At 49.8% G+C, this 21,931-nt stretch overlaps 2 protein-coding genes across 17 annotated transcripts in view; both read left to right on the top strand.

Annotated features, from left to right (window-relative positions):
• The first annotated feature begins 407 nt into the window (after positions 1 to 407).
• Positions 408 to 3,618, top strand: LOC107324291 (TLC domain containing 5). Of its 2 annotated transcripts, none has more exons than XM_015884212.3 (3): positions 408 to 1,193; positions 1,488 to 1,687; positions 1,783 to 3,618. In XM_015884212.3, the coding sequence occupies exons 2-3, from the start codon at positions 1,489 to 1,491 to the stop codon at positions 2,319 to 2,321; spliced, it is 738 nt and encodes a 245-aa protein (XP_015739698.1). In that variant the 5' UTR covers positions 408 to 1,193; position 1,488; the 3' UTR covers positions 2,322 to 3,618. The 2 variants fall into 2 exon arrangements, with proteins under 2 accessions (XP_015739698.1, XP_015739696.1); XM_015884210.3 differs by having other exon boundaries at positions 408 to 461.
• A 1,866-nt stretch (positions 3,619 to 5,484) lies between these two features.
• Positions 5,485 to 21,931, top strand: part of ARHGEF12 (Rho guanine nucleotide exchange factor 12) — a 59,761-nt gene continuing 43,314 nt past the window's right edge. For 4 of the 15 annotated variants that reach the window (XM_015884042.3, XM_085526089.1, XM_085526091.1 and 1 more), the window contains exon 1: positions 5,485 to 6,012. In XM_015884042.3, the coding sequence (XP_015739528.2) occupies positions 5,981 to 6,012 (32 nt within the window). In that variant the 5' untranslated portion in view covers positions 5,485 to 5,980. Of the gene's footprint in view, positions 6,013 to 11,053; positions 11,151 to 13,345; positions 13,402 to 17,041; positions 17,204 to 18,016; positions 18,114 to 18,189; positions 18,258 to 19,493; positions 19,580 to 21,931 lie in introns of those variants that run through there. The other 11 variants (XM_085526088.1, XM_085526090.1, XM_085526094.1 and 8 more) reach the window with 8 other exon arrangements.

Genomic DNA, 21,931 nt, shown 5'->3' on the forward strand with positions numbered 1-21,931 from the left:
TCTCAGCTCAGTGCCCACACCCAGTTCTTTTTTTAAAGCGACCTTTAGCAATAAATGGCCCTATGTAGGCTTTGATTTTGGAGTCTCGGGGTTTTCTAGAGCTGTGATCATCGCTGCTGTTCCCACCTCGGTGAACAGGTTGCTCTTTACCCTGAGCTGAACGCTAGCACAGCTCCATCCCGTTTATTATTGGGGCTGCTACAGCTGGTCCAGCAAAGGCGGAGGAAGGATGCTATCCAACAGAGCGAGGAGCGTAAGTAGTGATGTCGGTAAGGATGCCGGGGCTGTGCGCTCTCAGCCTGCGGGTACAGCCGGTCCCATCCCCTTCCAGCGGCGACTGCCGTCCCTCCTCCCCGCCGCCAGGTGCCCCCCGCCCGCTGTCGTCGCTTCCTCTTCCCGGCGGCCCCATTGCCGCGACGGCGGCGCTCGGAGCGGTGGGTCTGGCAGCGCTGGGGCTGCAGGTGGGTGTTGGGCTCCGGGATGGTCCGGTCCGGTTGTGGGGTTCTGTTCTACAGCGATGCGGCTGTGTGCTGGGCTCCTCCGGGTATTGAGATGCGTTTAATAGCTCTACAGCCTGCTTTCACCCTCCCCCCCCTTCCTCCCAGCGCTGCTGATAGAATCAACCCTCTTATTGAAGAAATGGTGAGGATAATAATGTCATCGTTGCGCTTTTTAAAGGATGTTGCCCTTTTCGGAGGTGTAATTCATAGATGCAATACGTGCCGTGTATCCTAAGGGCAAACATTTAGTTTTGAGGCATGATTGGAAGAAGCCCCCACCTTTTGGGTGTAGGGAGATGTGTAAATGTCGCTCCTCCTTCTCCCGATGCTCCGCTCCCTTCCGTCGCTCTGGATTCCTCCTGCCTCACCCACCCTGACCCGGACGCCTCGAGCTCAGCTGCTGTCACCGGTCGGAGCGGTTCGTCGTGTCCGTGTTTCATCTCCCCGTGCTCCCATTAGAACATAATGGCTTTGTTTATCCCGCCCGAGCCCTGCTGGTGACGCTTAAAACAGGCCGGGCTGGACGGCTGTGAGTCAGCCCCGACCCCGCACCACGTGCGGTCTTCCCGGTGTTCTTCACCTCCAACGGGACCGGTGACACTCGGTGACACAGCTGTGACACGGCTGGAAGAGGTGCCATGACTCAGCTCCTTCTGAGCTCTCAGCTAGAACTATACATACCTCGTATTCCAGGTGTGTGGGCATCACTGCTAATAACCCTTTGGCATCTCACAGGTTTGAAGGTCTCGGTGCCAGGAAAAAGGGTGTGAGGTCCACAGGTGGGAGAGCTCAGCCCCATCTCACTCCTCTTTTCACCACCCCTATGCATCCCTGTGGAGGGGGCAGTGGGGTGGGAAGAGTAGTTAGCATTGGATCTAGCAAGACAACACATGATGTGGGGGCACCCGCTTATCCCAGCATGTCCAGTGCTGACATGATCAAATTTTAGAGCTCCTGATGCCTTTTGTCCTTCCATCCCCATACCAGGATGCTGCTTGCCCTGCCCCTGCGGGCAGCCTGTAGCCTGATGGCCTGGCTTTCCCTCTATGCCTGGTTCTGCCATCGCTACAAGCACCGGAGCTATGAATGGAGCTGCAGGCTGGTCACACTGACCCACGGCATCCTTGCTACGTGTCTCTCTGCTTACATTGGCTTTATCGACGGCCCCTGGCCTCTGAGTCACCCAGGTGAGTGGCAAGAGTTGTGGTGCAGATCCCTCCTGCTGCAGATCCCACCTCGTACCCTCTGTGCCCTAATGCTATGCCCTAAATCTTCATTGCAGGATCCCCAAACACAACCCTGCAGGTTCACGGGCTGTGCTTGAGCCTGGGCTATTTCCTCTTCGACCTCTGCTGGTGTGTGTACTTCCAGACGGAGGGTGCCCTGATGCTGGCCCACCACCTGGTGAGCATTGTGGGCATCACCGCATCGCTGGCGCTCGGTGAGTCGGCCGCCGAAGTCAACGCAGTCATCTTTGGCAGCGAGATCACCAACCCACTGCTCCAAGCTCGCTGGTTCCTCAAGGAGATGGGCTGCTATCACAGCCTCGCTGGGGACATGGTGGACTTCTTCTTCGTGGTGCTATTCACTGGGGTGCGGATTGGGGTGGGGGCTTGGCTGATGTACTGCGAGCTGGCCTCGCCAAAGCCCCGCTGGTACATCAAGCTGGGTGGTGTCATCATGTACGCTGTCTCCTGGGTCTTCATGGTCAGCATCTGCCGCTTTGCCCGGAGGAAGAGCATGAAGAAATACCACGCGTGGAGAAGCCAGAGGGGTGAGGAGCTGAGCCTGAGAACAAACGGGCATCTGAAAAGCCACTGATGCTGAGTAAGGACTTCCTTGAGCTCACGGGCTGGCAAGGAGGGGATCGTGCCTGAGATGCCGCTGTCGGGAGAGAAGCCAGCACACGTTGGCAGTTCTGGAGCCAAACTTATTCCTGGCATAACTCCATTGAAATGTAATGGTGGAGCTATGCCATGGGATCTGCAATGCTTGGCCTGGCAGAGGCTGGCTCAGCACGTGTGTAAGCACACCTTAAATTATATGACGGAAAGAAGGGCTACTGTTACCTCCTCAACACAACTGGTCCAGCAGCGTGGGTGTGCATAGCAGTGCTAGCAGCTCACTCCTTCAGCACTGGTGTGATCTTGGAAGAAATGGGAATATAGCACTAGATGTTGGTGTTCCGTGTTCTGTACAGTCTAGGCAGCTAGATGACACTTTGTCCTGCTAGGAAGAAGCAGGTTGGTGTGTTTTATGGGAGCTGGGGTTCCTGGCTCATCCTTCAGCCTGTTGGGTGACCTTGGGCAAGTCACTGAACTTCCTAACCCGGTGCCTCATTTCCCCATGTGTGAATGGGGGGGAAGGGGTGATGTTTCCATCTGTTGTGCACTTTCAGACCTTTACTCCAGAGGTGCTACAGAAACACAAAATGATGGTTGTATCCACTTTGCTCTTTATCCCAGTGTTTCCTTTGGGAGAAGTGGTTGAGCTACCCTTCCTAACTCCATTCTGTCACTTATTTGCTAACATAAGGATAACTCAGCAGCTCTGCTCAGTGTGAGCGCCTTGCAGGACTTGGTGCTCTGAACCCAAAAGGTGCCACCCTTGATGTGGAGCATTTTGGGGACCTTCTCCCTCCTCTTCACCCTGACTGTTAAAGCTCTCCAGCCACACATTCCTGCCTTTAGCTCTCTGGGTGAGCAGCGTTATCCTTTAGCAGGAGCCCCATCAGGACTTGCAGTTAGAGCGAGCATTGATGTTCTTCCCTAGGACTGTAGGTATCTGTTTTGACATCCAGGGATGTGTGGTGAGGGAATGTCCAGAACACATCCCCTAAATATGCTGCTTAGGGTGAGATGTTACAAAGCAAGGCTTGTCATCTGCCTATTGGGCTCCAGCATGGAATCCCAGCCCCAAGGTAGAAGTACAAAGCTGTATGGAGCACAGGGTGGGATCTGCCCTCAGGCCAACCTGCAGGCTGTAAAAGGGAGCTGCAGAACTAGCGTGAAATAATAACTCGTGTTTGAATTACTGTGTAATAGCAACTAATGTTCCACCAGTGAATGGTGTAGAAGCTTTGTATGATGTTTTATAAAATAAAGATTATTTAATTACATGAGGAATCTGGTTGATGTCTTTGGGTTGCAGCCCTTCTGCCGCGCTTGTGTTGCTGCACGGGTTGGCGTTGCCATTGGAAATCGTGTTTGATGTCAGAAGGTGAAGGTCTGTTCAGTGTAACTGATGAGAAATAACATTATTTTTCTCCTCCCCGGGTTTTACCCCAGTAATAAATCCCTTTTCCAATCAGAGAGCATTGATTCAAGCAGCAGCAAGAAGACTATGGCAGCGCTCACAGCAGCTTTGCCCTTACACATGCTGCTGCTGCTTTAATTATGCTGATGTGGAAAGAAAGCTTAGTGCTATAAAAACACTCGCTGTGGCGTGGCTTATCCAGGTTTAGGCACCGTAATACGCTGTCACAGTGGAAGCCCTGGGTAGATTAGCCTATCTGTGCCTCAACAAAGGCAGCAAAGTATTGCGTGTGTCCCAGTGACTTAAAGCAGAGAGAGGCCCTGTATGCATTTCCAGTGGGCTGGATGAAAAACAAGCTGTTTGTCTCTATAGGAAGAAAACAGTGTGGCTGTGTTAAAGCATGAGATGCTGGTGTGGAATCTGAGCAAAGCACAAAAGTCAGACTTCAGTTTTTATGATGGAGCTCAGCTATGAGACCTGCAGCTCTGTGTCAGGGCACGTTGCTTTACAAAGCTGTCTGTCCATCATTGAGGTCTGCAGGGGATGCTCTGCACACACAGCTGAGCTGTTTATCCCCAGGTTGCTCTCATTAGCCCATCGTCCTCATGTTAGAACGATGCCATACCCCACAACGTGAAGCTATCAGGGCTCTAACAGCCTCATAGAGTTGCCAACCCCTATCGGTGCGCACTGAGCTCCATTGGGAGCAATGAGCGGCCCTACAAGGTTCCCCCAGCAGGTGGCATCAGGGCCCCGGCTGAGCCCGGAGCCGAGCAGGGATGCTGAGCCTGCTCAGCTCTGCTGATAACCCCACACAGTCCCATATGAGGGACCCCCATGGATCTGTCCTTATCTTCCCACCTTTTAAGGCAGTTGATAGGACTCAGCATTCCTCCTGAGCTGAGATGTTCCAGGCTCTAATAGCTGGGATAGAGTGCTGGGATTCAGCCCCATAGCTTTAATGGGGGTCCAGGTTCAGATGGCAGCACTAACCCTAATTGTGGGGCACTGCAGCCACAAACCAAAATCCATTCGAATTGCTACCGCCCAGCATAATTGCTTATTGATTCCCCCCAAAGAATTAAAGCAATAAAGAAGTGCTGAGGCCTAATATGTCAATGCCAACCAGTGAGATGGATCTCCCAACCCTCTTTGGGTGCACAGAGGGGTTTATTGCATTGAAGGTGCAGAAATGAGCTGTAATGGGTACGGGCTCTCAGTGTTGGAGGTTCTGATGGATTCACGTCAGCACTCTCCTATTTTTCCTCTTTCTCCCCCCAAAAGGAAGCCGGGGAAGGAAGCACAGATTGCTCAGTACCATTTACACCATGATTTCATCCCACTTCCCCTCTTTACACCAAACTTCTCCAAAACAACAAAGCTCTCCCATCCTCCGGCACCTCTCACTTCTCTCCCTACATCCTCAACACCCCGAATTGGGGCAAAACCATTCCATTTCCAACCAGAAAGCTGCAGAATTACCTATATTTAGGAAGCCATACTTCACAAGGACCGAAAGAAATCTCCATCATCTCCTTCTCCAGAAAGTTTTATTTCAACTCCATCTTCAAAATGACTCTTTCGTGCCTCTTATGCTTTACTTTGAAGGTTGCTTTGGAGATAATTACCCAGATAATATGACAAGTCGGATTTCTTTAAGCAGGCGGAGGGATACAGCGGAGGAGGAGTTATTTTACCTCTCTCAGCGCAGGCTCCGTCTCTCCCAGCCGCCGGAACAGGAGGGGCGCGGCTCGCTGTGTGTCCCTCAGCCCAGCAGGACTTTGCCCGTAGAAACACAGGCCGAAAAGAGAACGGGGACATCGGGCTTCTCTGCGCTACGAGCCGGCCATGGCCCCCAGGGCCTAAAGGAGGCGGCAGGCAGCGGCCTAACCCCCCCCGCCCTGCCCGCCCCGCTCGGGCCGACCGGCGGGCGGTGGGTCGGGGCGGGCGGTTGCGGGTATGGGCGGCCTGCAGGGAGCACCGCACAGCGAGCGGAGCTTCCCTTGTTTGTGGGCTTTTTGATGAAGTTTGGCGTTGTTTTTTTTTCCCTTTGGATATTTAGTACGCCAAAAGTTGGGGATTTTTTATTTTTTTTCCCCTTTTTTTCTGTTTTTTTTTTTTTGCCCTTTTCTGAGGTGTTTTTCTCAGTGCGGGGGCCGCACTGACAGCCCCGCAGTGATCGTACCATGTAAATTGGATAACACGAGCTCTGGGCAGAGGCTCCAATGAGTGGCACACAGCCCGCAACCACGGACAGGTCAGTAGTTGGGAATCGCTCTTATTCCGGGCTTTGATTCGGGTGACAGCGCTTAAAGATGGGCTCTGAAAGCGAGATGGGATGGGGGGTTTATAGGGGTTGCTTTGGGATGTGTAGGGCTTCTGTCCTGCTGTTTCTTGGTGTCTTATAGAGTCGGTAGAGCAACTAGCACTGAGTGCTGCCCATAGATGTGCAGCCATCCATCCCTGCTGCAGCTGGGGTCAGCCCAGGTGAGGCTGCACTGTGCCCCTCCTGCCTTCCATAGCTTATCATTGGGAGGGTGGAAGAATGGGTTTTCTATCTCAAAGACACATCAGTGGCGTGGGGATGGGGCTATAGGTGCCATAGGGAGCTTGTGGTGAGCTGGGGGCCACATCCATGCTTCACATGTGTCCCTTCTGATGGGTTTTGTGCTGGGAGATGAGCTGGATAAAGACACCGAGCCTTTTTTCCCCTCTGTCACAGTGTATATGTATTAATATAGGCAGGTATGTGTTCCTGAGTTGCAGGCTGCTATCACATGTGTGAGACAGGTTAGAGCAGCATTGGGATTCTTATAAGCAGGGCGGCTGAGCGCTGCGTGAGGATGGAGAGCTGAACTCGCTGCTTGGGAACAACAAAATACTTTCCATTATTGAATTGGAATGGGCAAATTGAAAACGGAGCACAGCCCAAAAGGGGGGGGGGGGGAAGAAGTCTCCATTTCCTTTTGCGTTCGGTCACGTGGAGGGGATGTTTGTGTTCAGTGCTGTGCTCAGAGGACCTTTAATGCCAGGTAAGGTGCCCAATATCTGTATTGCCTCTTTACGTCTGGCTCTCGAGGGTGGAATAGAAAGCAGGTGCAATAGAAATAAACCTGACGCTTTGGGTGTCGTTAGAGCCGCACATGTCATGTGATGGGGTTAATTCTCCCTTTATTTATCAGTGACCTTCCTCAGGTTGGGAGCTGCCTTAAGAACATAACAACAAAACTCAGCTTGCATCTGTGCCAAAGGTGTTTGGAGCATAACACAGGGCCTGCTCTTTTCTCCACGTGAGCTTTGAATACTTGTCTTAAGAGTCTACACAAACCTATAAGGCAGCAGGTTGCACTTGTCCCATCCTCAGTGTGTCCTGTGTCTTCTTGGAGGTGGTGTGATGTATGGCAGTAAAGCACACGTGAATCAGAAGGGAAGTAAAAATGGCCATTGCTGGTGGTGTGATAAATGGCATTCTCATTAATGGGATTTCTATTTGGTCTCGTGGTGTTTGCTTCTTTTTCCCAGTGGATCTCAGTATCTGAGACTGAAATTGTCTGATAGGGGCCATTCCTGACCAGCTCCTCTGCTGCTGGAGATAGAAGGTGATCTTATAAAGTAATTCTAGAGGTTAGAAATGAACACACGAGCAGAAAGCAGCCCATGATGGCAGTGGTGTGAGCAGTGCAGGGTTCCCAGCCCTCACATTCACTTCCTCCTTCTCTCAGGAAGTTCTTTGACTTTCTCAGCTGCTGCTTTTCATAACCCAGCAGCTCGGATCTCACGGTTCATCTGCAGCCTCACTGCTCTGACGCTTCGTGTTTGCAAACACTTACACCCTCTTAATGTAATACTCTCCTTGCTGAGCTTGTGTTTGTTCAGAGGGTGGCATTTCTCTTAAGCCAGTAAGTCTTGGGGTGGGCATCTGCACTTGGGCTCTTAAAGTTGATGAGGGAAAACAGGGCCATTGAGGGGACATACAGGAGGTGTCAGGGGTTGATAGAGCACCTTCTCTTCCATTCTGGATACAGGAGGGGTTTGCTGTGCTCCTGTCTTATTACTTGGCTGCATTTCTAGTGCTGGGGTTGGAGATGGGGTCAGTCTGTGCTCTGAGGACCCCACAGTGGGTACAGCATTGGGCTGCCAGTGCTGGAGGGGGGCTGTGTGCCATGGGGAGGGGGCTGCCCCACTGTGCTGCCTTGGGGCATTGCTGGTGATGCATGGAGGGGTGAGATAAGGGCTGTGTTCTTTGCAAGGGCGTGCTGGGCTGGGATGGAGCTCAGCCATTTGCAGGCTCTGGTTGGTTGCTGAAGGATGATCACGCTGCTGCTATATCCTGTTATGACACCGAAGAAACATTAGTGTGCCATTAATATATATGTATGTTTGTCTCACAGTGTTTTTTTCTCCCTGTAATAGTTCTAAATGTGCTGCAGAGTGAAGCAATTGCTGGGTGCAGGACTCACCCCTGCTCTCTGCTGGAGCTCTCTGAAGGATGGATGCTCTTAGAGCATCTTGTGGGGCACTGGGAGCCTTTCTCAGTTGCCTTCCAATGGGTTTTATTTATAACAGCCCCATAGTTTCTGTTGCTATGGCTGAAAAACAGGAGAGGTAGAATTTACACATAATTACCCCTGGGAGGCTTTTAATTGCTGATTTGCTCCTCACTTGGTACTAAAATAGGTCCTAATTGCTTCTTATCTACCGAGATGCACTTTCCCTGTCTGAGGCTGTTTGTAAGACCCCAGTGTCACTGGGACTCCTGTAACTCTGTGGTGGGGGAAGGGCTCCTTTGGGTCTATGGGACAGGAGGAAGAGCTGGACAGGGAGCTGCAGTGCTGAGTTATTACCGGGTACCTCGATGTTATGACTGAACGTTTAGTTAAGAAACTTAACAAAACTCTTGTTTTGTTTCCACCGAAGCTGCCTGATGTTTGCTATTGGCCAGGAGAGAAGCAAACGCTCCCACTTGATGCTGCATAATTTATGAGGCTTTTTTTTTTTCCCTACTAGAGTTGAGGTGAGCTTGATTTTCTAGTTTTGAATAGAGCTGTGGGCGTCGTGATGATTTGGGTGGAGGCAGGAGCAGCATTTCGTGGTAGCCCCATTGTATAATTCTGCGTGCACACAACTTCTGTTACAGCTCTTGGATGTGTGAATCGGGAGCAGCACTGGATAAAAGCTGCTTCAGTGTCAGGCTGTTGGAAGCCTTGTTCAGCTCAGCAGCAATGGACACACTGAGCAACAGAGCTGGTCCTGGCAGCACTGAGCACCACCCTCACTCCTTAATCTGTTCCCTATCATATTGCAAAGCTGTGGGTCAGGCTCTGAGTATAAGCAGCCTGCATGAAGGTAATGCACAGTGCTACTCACCTGTACCAGTTGTATTATATATATCATAGCTGTATCTTTTAGGGTCATGATGAGGCTCTCAGCCTTCAGCCCACCCTGCAGCCTGGAGCTGTGCAAAGTGCCACCAAGAGAAGCAGTGTTTGCCTTTGGAGTCTGCATTATCTGCTCAAACATCCAGGTGGTCCTTGTGGTCACTGGGATGTGTGCTGGCCAAGGTAGGCTCAGGTTTTTGCTATCAGGTCTCCAGCCCACAGGTTTCTCACTAATACCTCTATCATCCATCTGAAAATTGATAGCAAGAGTCCCAGTTGAACTTCTAGGCTGGGTGAGCTGAGGTGCTGCTAAAAGCACAGCTGAGGCTCCTTAACTTCACTCTGTCCAATACCACTTTATCTCCTTGGAGAAAGGCAGGTCTTTCTCTTGCAGACAGAGATGATGCTTCTATGTGTCCTATTTTTGCAGCCCTGTTCTGGATAATTACCGTGTTTAAAGAATGGAAACGTTGGTTCATGTCTCAGCTTGATTAAACGAAGGGTCAGGGATGTGGAGAGACACTGGGCTGAGAGTGAGGGCGAGGGAGGGAGCAGCAAAGTTATTATTGAAATGAAAAGGGATGAGAAGCCTGCGGTGTCTGATGAGGAATGTATGAAGGGTAAAACACACGGCAGGATACCGAGAGGCAAAAAATAGGAGCAGAACTTTTAGAGGAAAGAGGCAGGAAGAAACAAGGTTTGCTTCTTTAATTAAAATAAATACGTGAAAATGGCAGGAAAAAGCAGCGTCCTTATTTCATGTTGAAATGTAAGCATCATTATTAATAGCATAAACAAAACAATGGGCAGACACAGACGTTCACAAATAGTCTCCTCGATGTCGCTGGTACATTGTGAGTGCCCTGAATCCTTTTTGGGTTTGTTCTCTGTATTCTATCTATTGCAGAGTTGTAGGCAGGAGCCCACCCGTGCCCATCCGTAAGGCTGTGGAGTAAGAAGCGATGCTGTTTCCATTGGTTGGCAGATGCTTAGAAATGATCTGCTGAGCTATTTTAGGCTTTGTTTTGACAACGCTGATGTCAGTCGGTGAAGGTACTTGGTTCAATTGCTCAGGCACTGGCAAAGCTAATGAATGGGGTTGAACATGTGAGATGGATGGAAAAGACCCTCAGGCACAGCGTGTGAGTTCCTGTATTTGAAATAATTCGGTTGTAATCTATCTGAATCATTGTCATATTTGTTACTTGGATGCTTTAGTGTCCTCCTGGAGGTTTGCCGTGTCCCTCCCTTATAGCACGGCGTGTCCTGGCCTGGAGCTGCCCCTGGGCCTGGGTTCATTTCAGGCCTTCAGTAAAACAAACCTTTTATGATCAGGGCTATATAAAGCATAGGAAAAGCTGCATGACCTGACCCAAAGAGCCACTTTTGGTGTTGATGTTGATCCTAAGAGAGAATCCAAAGGTATGGGCAAGGTGCAGCGACCTGTGCAAGGTGAAGTGCTGTGTGCTGTGGTCCTGGAGGAGGGCTGGAAATGGACATTTCCCAGCTTGCAAGAGAAGACCCATCTCTATTAACGCACTAGGCTGATCCAAGGGAGGCAGAGGATCAGGTCCACCACTCCCATAAATGTGCAAGCTTCAACCTGTAAGCCTGCATGAAGTATCTGATGGCTGTTAGGGCAGTGTGCTTGCAGGCTGCTCACAGCACTGCATGGCACAGGGGCATTGAGGGCTCTGGGGACATCCTGGGTGGGGGGGGTGTGGAGATCAAAGGTGCTGGGAATGGGAGGAGGAGGAGAGAATGGAAGGAGGGAAGCTATAACGAGCAAGGAGAAAAGGAAATAGGAAAAAGCTGCAATGCAAGACATGAGAAAGTCAATAGGAAATGAGTGAGAGGGATAGAAATGGGAGAACTGGTGGCAGCTGCCGGATATGAGAGAGGTTTCCTGCCTGCCTTTGCCTTCTAGAAGCACACATCAACAGCACAGGGCCAGGAGCTGCTGATGGAAGGTGAGAACTGCAATCCAAAGCCAGCAGCACAGCCGTGCTGACTGCAGGTTGGTGCTGGGAGGACCTCTGTGCTCCTGGAGGGGCTGTGGGTGTGCTCAGGACCTTCTGAAGCTGTTCTGCTTGGGGTAGCAGCAGTAGTAGGAGCTCCGGCCCTTTTGTTGGGGGCATTGAGAGCTGGAGGTGTGGCTCTGATCCGCACAGATAGGACGGCTTTTTCCGCCCTCTGAAACATTATTGTGCGGTGTCCGAAATTAGATGATGACTTCAGCCGACAGCAAGTTATGGGCTGTTTCGGATTTAAAGGGATGTTTCCCTCTGCTGCCACGGGGCGTCCAGCCATCCAGCCTGGTTGAGAAAGCTGGGGGAACCGTGATAGGACGAAGAGGATGAATTTGTGTGATGTGAACTGATGGGCAGCGATGTGACGAGGAGAAGAGTTTCTTAGACAGCTTAGAGGTCTCGGAGCTGGCCGTGTGCTGCTGCCTGCTGACACACAGCAATGGGCTGTGGTTTGCCCTGCTCAGTCCCTGCGGTTTCAGCTGCGGAAGTGGTTGGTGTGGGTGCAGATGAGATCTGAGCAAAGCAATGCTCCATCGTTTTGGCTGGTGGAGGTGGTATGGGGACACAGCGGGAAGAGCCGTCTGCAGTTGTTGTGGGATCATCTTTGTTTCTATCTGTGTGCATCAGGAAGGTTGTGGTGCTGTCTGCAGGTGCTGCTAACACAGATGCCTTTGTTGCATGCGAGATGCAGAACCTGCAGCAGCAAAAGGGAAGCAGCTGGTGGTGCACTTTGCTCTGTGTCCACCCCATTGCCTTGCTGCCATACCCCCTCCTCAGCAGCAGCCCTTTGCAACGTGCTGGATAGCCCCAAGTTTTACACTCTCTGAAGTTCTTTCTCTACAGTGTGCTGCCCACTTATGCTATGGGAATAAAAACCCCATAATACATCCAAAAAAACCCCAGTCCCCCCCAAATAGAAGCAGCCGTGCTCTTCTGTTCATGCTTTTCTGTTCATCCAGTGGGAAGATGGAGGAATGTTGGTGCTCGCTTTAAACTCTGGAATTTTGTTTACTTTGGATGTTAACCAGTGCAACTTCAGCTGTATGTATTGCATAGCAAACCTTGACCTCTCCCTTTTCCTCTTTGTAGGCTTATTATCAGCTTTCGCACTCGTCCATGAGACGTTAGCTGTGGGTTTTGATGCCTGCACCTGTTGTGCAGTGCTTTTGACTCCCACTCTGGAGCTGGGGCTGTGCCTGCATTCTGCTTGCAATAACCCAGCTGGTTCGGGCCAGGAAAACACTTCTCTCAGCATTATGCAGTCAGGGAGTTGTTGCTGCTCTGGGCTCAGTGTGATGAGGGGATTCCCACTGCCCTGGGCTGCTGGCACACAGCTGTATTGTGGGTCTGGGGCTGCCTGCAGAACCTTCCCCTTTCCTCCAACCTTTTGGTTTTCAAGCCCAGCAATCCCTCCCACAACATCTATGCTCTTGGCTTAGGAAATGGCTGCAGAAGCAGGGGGCATGCCCAGCTCATGGGTTGCAATGGGGCTGGGGAGGAGGGCTTTGATGCAACACATTGGGAGCTGTGCTATCTGCAAGCATGGCTGGCCTTCAGATGGAGCTGATAAGAGGAACAAGCATGATGTTTCTGTAGGTAAGCTGCATGCGTTCACTGCTTTAATGGAAATGATTCTTTTTTTATTAATGTGTTTGAACAAATGTTATCTGAGGAGTGACTGCAGTTATTGTGTTGGAATGAGTTTGGCTGTTGGCCCCGCAGAGCTGAGAGCTCCTGCAGGGCAGCAGCAGTGCCTGCTTTGGGGTGGGGATGGAGAAATGTTCCATTTACCCTATGAGCCCCATCTCTGGGGGGAGATGTCCATAGAGGTGATGCTGTATGAGCAGCCCTGATCTGGGGTTTCAAAGCAAGAAGCACAAGGTGCTCTCATAGTTCCACGTCCAAGCCTTTCATTTTCTTTCTGCCCCCCTGCATGGTGTGCTTTGCTTTTGGGGCAGGGTGAGCCCTGTGAACAGCCCTGGAAAACTCTGTTCATTATGCGCTGCCTGGAGGGCAGAGGGGGAATTGTCAATAGGGCGGGCTGTGAAATAAAATGAGTTGTGGGGGAGCTCAGGCAAAATGAGCCAAAGCTCACAGAGAGTGTCTGGAAATAGTGTGAGTTCTGAACATCAGTGCTTGTATTTCCCTTGTGCTGCTGAAGCAATGGGAGTGAAGTAGGTTCCGGTGCCCTTGAGAAATGGATCTATGCGTCTTCAGAGCCTGGGGCTGTGAATACAGGTATTGGTGCTGTGCGTTCGGTTGTCTCCTGCTGTCATGAATACCATGATTCTAAATGCTGTTGTGTGGGATTGCCACCTTGCCACTGTTTGTATCCTTTAATTTTGGGGTTGCATTGTAGGGTAAAGCCAGAGACGGATGAGAGCTGAAATGCCATGAAATGAAACTGCAGAAACCTTTGGAAAGAATGAGTCAAGCTTTTTTTTGCTTCTTCCTGGTTCTTGATATGCAGTTTATTAGGCCTCAAAGTATTTATTGCCAAAAGCTTCCTGCTCTAGAGCACACCACGGCTCCGTGCTATCGGCTGCTGCAGCCGTGCTCTTAGATTGGGGTTTGCTGTCTTTGGGTTATAACGCTGTTTTTCAGCCATGGGATTTCATGCTGGTGGGAATTGGTTAAATGCACTTCAAGGCAGGATGAGCAGGAATTGTTTATATGTGCCGTTCTGAGATGTTGAGTGGCTTCTAAAATCGCTCATGGTAAAAGATGAAGAAAGGAAACAGTGTGACCTTTAAATGAAGCTCCATGTAGCCCGTTTTCCTACACCAGGAGTCAGAGCAGGCATTGAGAGATGGGAAGAATTGGGGCTCTTGAAACGTCCTTTGCTTTTTGCTTTTGCAGATTGGTTGGTTTAATTCTCCTCCCATATTGGGCAGATTTGACAGCTGCTTGTGAACCACGTTTGCTTTGGAGCAGTTCTGAGCTCGGGTTTTGCTTGCCATCCCATGGGTGCCCTGGGCTCCAAGCAGCGAGTCCTGAAGCTGCATTAAGAACATAAGGGCATCCATCTGCTGGGGCTTCCCATCCTGTGACCAGGCCCCTGAAAGCTTTCAGGTAACGGTGCCAAACAACTCTGAATCCTGAAAGCTTGCAGGTCTTTTGGCTTTACCACATTCAATTGCATCATATATGCTAAATACCCATGGCTTGTTTTCTGCCCTGTCCAGGTTTCAGATGCAATGGCTGCTCAAACAATCCAGGCTGTGCTTGTCCTTCAGCAATTGTTGGCCTGTTCTCTTAGTGCAGAAACAATTTCCTGTTTCTCTACCTCAGTTTCCTATTTTTCAAACTAAGTTACAGTAAATGAAGGCATGTTCCTAAGGAGCTGAAACGACGCGATGTTTGCATATGGGAAGCGGTTGCTTTGTGCAGTTATTGCTTTACCTGCTGTAAGCTCTCCTGAAATTGCTCTGAATGGCAGAAATTCCTGGGGGGAGCTTCTGTATGTCTGACTTGCACTGCTCCATCCTTTGCACGCTCCATTGCAGTGCCTGTGACATGGCAGCTTCTATTTGCATGCTGCAGAGCAGCGTGCTATTCGGAGCACACAGCTGTTGCTCAGATGCATGCAGATGGTGCAGGTGATCGGCTGGGCTCTGTGTTATTGCAGCGTGCTGCTGATACACGCGGGATTTCTTGTGTATCTATACCTTCACATTTACAAGATCCTGATCATTAAAGAAGGGAAGGGCCAGCTTTTGTTGCTTTATGGCAAATACACAAGAAACCAGCATCCTGAGCCCATAGTGGGCTTGTTGCTGCTGCACACCATTAGCCTCTGAGACCACAGCTGATGCACAGGGTGGTTCTTTCAGCTGCTCAGGGCTGTATGGAAGCACAGCTGTGAGCTGCTCCTGGTGGCAGTTCCATCTATCCATCCATCCATCCTCTGGGGACCTCTTTGCTTCCGCTGGATGGAGCTCTGGGAAGCTGATCTTTTCCCATGTCTGGCTCCTTATTGGGGTAAAGGTCTGTGAATTCTGCATAAATATTTACCATATCCCATCCTAACCAGCTGAGAGCTGCTAATGCTGTTAGTTAACAACAAGAAGAGCTTTGCTTATTTTCTTTGCGGGTGTGTGGCTTGTGTATGGGCGAGAGGAAATGTGTTCCTTAATCAATAGAGCGTAAGCGAAGGAATAGGGACTGCAGTCGGGGTTATTTGCCAAAGAACAGTGGAACAGAAATAGGAAAACCCTGGAATGTTAAACCTGGAATGCAAAGGCTGTGGTAGCACTGAAATAACTTCACTGTCTTAATGTTTTATTACACTGGCTAAGTGAGCATCTGCTGTTCTTCTCTATGTTCTTAAGAGGTGTTTGGCTGTTGGCTTTCTTAATAGTGTGGAAAGTGCCATCACCCTTCTGTTTTCTCTTTCCTCTGCCATCTGAGACTAGAAGGTAAGTTTAGAGCAGGGACCAGCCATAGCCTGGCTGTCTCTTCTAAATACCTACTTGCTTTTTTTTGCTCTAAGATCTATTTATTTGTGTTTTCCAGATTGTTTTCTTCTTATGTCCTGTGGCTGAGAGAGTATGGAGGGAAGGAAATCTGGGAGATCGGAGTAGGAAACGAGATAGAAGCTTCCATTCCTGAGCCTTTCTTGTTTTTACACCGTTTCCTGGCAGCTGCTTTGGGCTGTACTTGAAAGGAATGCATTGTGTTGCTTTTTTTTAACCCCCCCCCCAAAATCTGCAGATAAAACATCAATCAAAATGCATAGTCAAAATCATAAGCCCCAGCCAGCAGTGAAGCTTCAGCCTGCAGTGATCCCACTGGGTTATAATCCTGTGTTAAAATGGGTTGTTAACATGCCCATCCTTATTGGGAGCGAGCAGGAGAACTGGAGCTCAAGTGCCAATGGAAGTCTCATTTATTTCCCATGTGTTTATGCCAGAGAGAGAGAGTTCTGATGCTTAAAGGACTGAAAATGTCCCCCTCTGAGGTGAAGGCACAGCCCTGCACTGTGGTGTATCCACACTGTGTATGTCTGTGCATTGACCTGGATGCTTTCAAACCAAATACTGGCCGTGTGGATCTGAAAAGCAAGCTGAGGTAGGGGAATGAGTGCATGAGTAGAAGCAGGGAGCAGATAGGAGCAGATAGGAGCAGGAGCTGCTGTCTTTTGCTTCCTGGCTGCTGCGTAATTGCAGCCATGATGCAGCTGTGGCTGTGAGTTTATATTTGGCATTGCATGGGGCAGCACAGGAGGGATGTGAGATCTGAGGGATTGCTGTTAATACAGCGATTGACTATGGGTTGATCTTTATAATAGCCGCTGTGATTGGGGAAGGGGGTTGTGTTGAAGCAGGAATAGCAATTGAAACCTCTAAAGATGGGATGGAAAATAGAAACGAGACAAATGGCTTTGTAGCAAAGGGGTACCCCAGGAATGTGGCTTCCCCAGCAGCCTGTGAGCACTGTGCTGCCTGGGGCACGGCTGCAGCGCTGGGAAGATTTACATTAATCAAACACAAACGGACAGCGTAGCGTGAAGAAATTTCTATCCCGCTAGCAATGCTCACAAACTTCATTAGGTTATTGGGGCAGAAAAAGAAAACAGCCCCTTCCCCCCTATGATCCTTTTGCCCAGGGCTTGGCCAGCCTGCTGCCCCTTGCTCTGACCTCTGGGTTCCTTTCGTGGGCTGGCAGCAGGCGTGCTTCCATTCTCACCCATGTATGTGTATGCATATATGCATACAGAGATAGATGCATCTACACACACATGCACATAAAGGTGTATGTAAATAGACATCAATGGATATGTATGGTATATATACACACTGTCTATCCCCACTGCACGCAGCTCTGTAAGGGTGGATGCTGCTGCTGCTGGAGGAGGAGGGGTTTGTTCCATCCCAGCAGTGGAGCAATTGAGCGATGCTGCTGGTGGATGTGTGAGCGTGCAAGGAATCAGAGAGCTTGCAAGAGGGGAGGTGCATGGGGAGGGCTGGGTGGCAGCGTGCTCCCCCTGGATGTGGGCCTTTGGGATCTCCCTGTGCTCTGAGCCTGGCTGGTGAACCAGGTAACGTGGAGTCTTTGTTCCTTTTCACGTGGATGTGCTGAAAGATGAGGGAGCAGTTCCTTGAATGCAGAGGAGGGAGGAAGGATTTGTCTTTAAACGTGTTGGAAAAAGAAGGGAGGGAAAGGTTTAGGTTTGTATCTCGTGGGGCTTTTTTGCTTTCTTTCTAATAATAGCTGCTGTGTGAACCTCAGTTCTTCTTTTAGATTTTCACTGTAAAAATGGCCAATTAAATACAATGTTAGGAGGATCTGTACCTTGGTGTCTCAGCTCAGGAACAAAGGTTTGGCAGCGAGGGAGGAAGCTGTGGGTGCTGTCACCCATCCTGTTGGATCCCAGTGCTGAATTACCCCCCAGCCCTTTCCATCAGAGCAGAACCTTCTGGCTTTCAATGAACCAATGTGGTTTTGACGAGCTGACATTTTATGCATGTTGATATTACATATCGGCATTGAGGAAACCAGCTTTGAGATGGTTTTTTCGTGCTGAAAATGGTTTTTGTTGATCTTTTCTCTTTCTGTGTTTGTGCTGTGTTTTATATATATAAATACAAAGCAAACAGCATTGGTAGAACGCAGTCATAATGCTGCTCTGAGCAGTGCTCTGGTGCAGAACAGAGGCTGTTAATACAGCAAGAGAGCATCGGGAGCCTCCTCCCCATTAGCAATAGTTTCCGTGGAAGCCGGGGTATGAAGATATGATGTGAAAGGGTTGGGGTTTGTCATCGCTGCTGGAGGGCAGCTTGCTGGCACTGGGGGCCGGTGGTTCTGTGCCATGGGGAGGGAGGAGGCTCCTGGCTTCGTCGTGGGGTGGGGAGGGAGCAGAGCTGATAGCGGTCGCCAGTAGCTCTGTGAGCTCTGCTCTGCTGTGCCACGTCCCAAGGAGTTCTGCTGCCATCGCCTTGTGACGACCGGTGGGTTTCCTAAGTCACTGCTTTCTTCTTCTATTTTAACAGAACCGGGAGGCTAATACTAACACATGCACTCGGAGGCCTATTAATAGCCATGTGTTTGACTCAGACGTCGCTCTCAGGATCTCGAGCCATTTTACAAGCATGGTAGCTTTGCTGTTGTTTTTTTTTCCCCTTCCATTTTCTAGCTGGAGAAGCAGGGTTTGGTGCTGTCAGTGCTGTGCTGCTGCTCCAGCCCTTTACAGCTGTGTGCTCACACTGTAATGCAGGGCAGGATGCAGCACCCCAGGGCACAGCGTGCCACGGCTGTCACTGTGAATGCCATCACTTTGACTGCTGTGAGCATGGAGTAGCTCTGTGCTGTGTGCTCAGAGGTGAGACGTGTGTCGGGGGTGGGGGGAGAACCAAGTGGGTTTGTGTCTCATAGAGATCTCTCCATTTTTCCTAGCAATGTAAATAAGCGAGATAACCTCAGCTTTGCTCAGCAGCAGAGCTGGTCTCTTTATAGTTCAGTTTACATCACACGTTTTTCTCTTTGAGCTGTGACAAACTTCTTGATACGCAGTCACATTTTCCATGGGTGCTTGAAACCAGAAGCTGCACCAATGTTCAATCAGTTGCATGGTTTTAATGTAGTCTCAGGCAGTTTGGGCTCCTGGTTTGGGCTCTACGTTAGTAAGACTTCACCAGGAGAATTAACTACATTAGAAGCTCTGAGGGACTGTGAGAACTAATAATACACCATTCAGGTTCAGTAACGATGTGGTAGTGATTTCTGTGCTATGGCTTTCGTTTAATACATTGTGTATATCCCATTTGTTTTCTTGGTGTATATTGGGCCACTGGGAACGCTTTGCCTTTGGGCAGGTGAAGACGTATTAGCTGTAAATGAGTTTATTGCAGCTGGCAAATACACAGAAGCTTTGCAAAGGTCGTTGCGTGCACATCCCATGCAGAATGGGTGTAGTTTGGCCAAAGGTTCATGGCTGGGTGGGAGAAGCAAAGGCTGCAAATGCTTTTTGGTTGAGTGTCTGCTTATAGCTCGGAGCTGATAGATTCCTGGTTCTGATGAGCTGGCAGGTTTGGGGCCCGAGGTGTTGGCGTTATGTTTCTAGGTAGTAAATGCCCATTAACCTTTAAAGGGAGCTGACAAGAGAATCGAAGGTAAATTTAAACCACGTCACGGTGCTGTTCTTGGAGCTGATGTTATCCATACTGACCTTTTATACTATAGGAGTAACACGATGACACAACAGAGTTGTACAGTAGGTTGGACAAACTGATGTGTTCGTTCCTTTTAAGTACATAAATCCATCAGTCAAGGTGTTGCAGATCCATGTGTTCATGTATCTGATGCTTATTTCAGGTCTGTTTTAGCAGGACTCCTAATGCTTCCTCATGCAGCAGCTGGAAAACAGAACCATTCCTTCCTGGTATCCAGAACCTGGGAGCTGCTTGTTCTTCCAGAGGTGCCGTATTCCTGTGCCAGGCGCTGTGCTCACTCACTCCCCAGAAATGCAAAGTCTGGGCCAAATATTCAAATGTGGCTCTGAACCTTGTACATAGATTTGCAAAACTTCGAGCTGGATAATTGGAGTTAGTGTTACGGTATTTTGAAAGCTACGGTTCCAGTTGTATTGCATGAGCCGAGTTGTTTTATTCTCTTCCTTTTCTCATTGCTTTCTTCTGGTTTGCTGAAGTGCTTCCACACCGGCCTTGCTGCTGGTTCTTACCGACCACGAGCTGGGTATGGCATTAATAGGGAACTGGGCTGCGTGCCTAATGAAATGCATTAGGGCTGGGCAGGCTGGGAGTGATCTCTGAGCCTTCTGCATGCATTGGAAGTCCCAGGGCACTCCGTAGCGTTGGGTTTCCACACTTGGTTTAGGAAAATAAAATGGTCTGAGGCAGCGCCCGTGTTCCTTTGTCTCTCGCTTTGATTTCTGCGTTCCTCTGCCCAGAGAGCTGCTCCAGACTCCGTGTAGGAGGAGTGCTGGGAGGGAGGCGGAGAGCAGCGCTGCTTCCAGCTCTTAACTGCAGTTCCTGGCAGGCAGAGCAAACATTGCATTTCCCCCCTAATTAGCTCCAGTTTACGGAGGCAGGTTGATGCTGAGCGTCACGCCCTGTCTGTGCAACAACCCGCCGCTGCTTTATTGCATTCCTGCACAGCAGAGCAGGCTGTGGGCAAAGGGATTTCTAGGTGATCAGAGCATCCTCTGCTGTGTTTGCTTCCCTCATAGAGCTCACACTGCTGAGATGATATGAAAATGGGGAGAGAAAGGCCATTCTGGAGCTGTTCTGCTGTTGCCGTGCCTCACTGATTTCAGCTCCCTTTCCTCCTCCAGGCAAACTTGAGCTCTCAGTGTTTGCCTATAGCCTACTGAAAAATAATTACATAAGAAAAGTGGGTCAGAACTCCTGGAATCGCAAGGCTTGACCTTTCTGCTGCATGCAGTCGGTTCTGTAACGTGTGTAATGCAATGAGTCCTTGCAGCAAACGAACAAACGAACAAGCAATCTCCCTGTTGCTTGACTCTTATGTTTAGGCTGAACCTGAAAGTGGATGCTGGAGCCACTGGTGTTACTTATGCTTCCTCCCACTGCCCCCCTCCTTGCTTTTGGTTGGTCTGTCTGCTGCTTCCCAATTGCAGGCACTCAACAATCGATGTCCTTGTGTTGGAAGGCAGCAGCTCCAGGCTTGGAGATGGAAAGCTAATGCTTCCAAGCCTTGGAAGTTGGTCAGGAGTGGCTGCTGAAAATGGCTCTGTCCCTTCCCCTTTGTAGAGTTTTCGAGGGGACTGAGAGTTCTTGCAGGGTCCTGGCTGCAGCAGCAGAGCAGCACAAAGGCCACATTGAGAATGGCTGCAGGGGAAGCCCTCCTTCCTTGCCTGCCCTGTAAATGCAGCTCTTTCTCCACGGAAAGCCCTGACATCAGCTCTTGGAAAAACCCAAGTGCTTGTGTCATGGAAAATAGCTGAGGCACTTGCTTGGGCTGGGGCTGAATGACTGAACTGTGGATGAAACTTTCTAGAGATGCTTTTCTTCAGCCCCTTCCAAATGTTACTGTTTGCAGGGAAACGGAAACCTTTCCATCTGAAATCTGACAGGGAAGGGATGCGAAGGACTGAGCTGCAGTTGGCTGTAGTATGTTCCATGTGCACTGCTCGCCTCTTCTGTTTTCTTGTTTTGAATCTGTGTTTAACAGACACTGTTAGAAGCGCTTTTCAGAGCTGAATAGATCTTGCTAAAGTGGCAACTCCAAAAGAGAACAGTTTTCCTCATAGATGGCCACGACTACCTGCATCATCAGGAAATGCCACCCAGCTCCTTACATGGAGGCAGATCTTCATGTTTGGGATGCTCTTTACCATCCTTACACTGCTAACTTCTCATACCATCTGAGCCTTGCTGGCTTTCCATGCTTGTGAAAAAGCATCTATTTTTTTACTTCTCTCCTTGATTTTTGAATTGATCTCACCCTGATTAAGCTCTTGACTCAGCACTTCTGGTTGCTGTGGGGCTGGTGCCTTGCATTGATCCATATGCTGATCCATCAAGAGGTATGATGGTGGCTTGCATTGCCTACCCTGTTTCCTGACCTAAAGGCAAAAATGAAGGGCATGCTCCACTTACGAGTAGAGATATTGCTGGGCCATTGGTAGGCTGGAGGTATGTGCTGATGCTTTCTTAGGACCAGCCAAGCACTGAAGTCACTGAGAAAGTTTAAAGGATGGGGAACAGTGTCGAGTCCCCTCAACAAACACCAGCCCTAAATTCCCTGTGTTCTTGTTCAGAAGCTCTGCTTGCAAGCTGTTAGTAAT

Source organism: Coturnix japonica, chromosome 34, assembly GCF_054131305.1.
Source record: "Coturnix japonica strain WE chromosome 34, WE-NBRP24, whole genome shotgun sequence".
In the NCBI taxonomy this organism is placed as follows: domain Eukaryota; kingdom Metazoa; phylum Chordata; class Aves; order Galliformes; family Phasianidae; genus Coturnix; species Coturnix japonica.

Coding starts and splice junctions, on each gene's coding strand:
- LOC107324291 (XM_015884212.3), top strand. CDS start 1,489: ATGCTGCTTGCCCTGCCCCTGCGGGCAGCCTGTAGCCTGATGGCCTGG. Junction 1,688..1,782: donor CTGGCCTCTGAGTCACCCAG/GTGAGTGGCAAG, acceptor TCTTCATTGCAG/GATCCCCAAACACAACCCTG.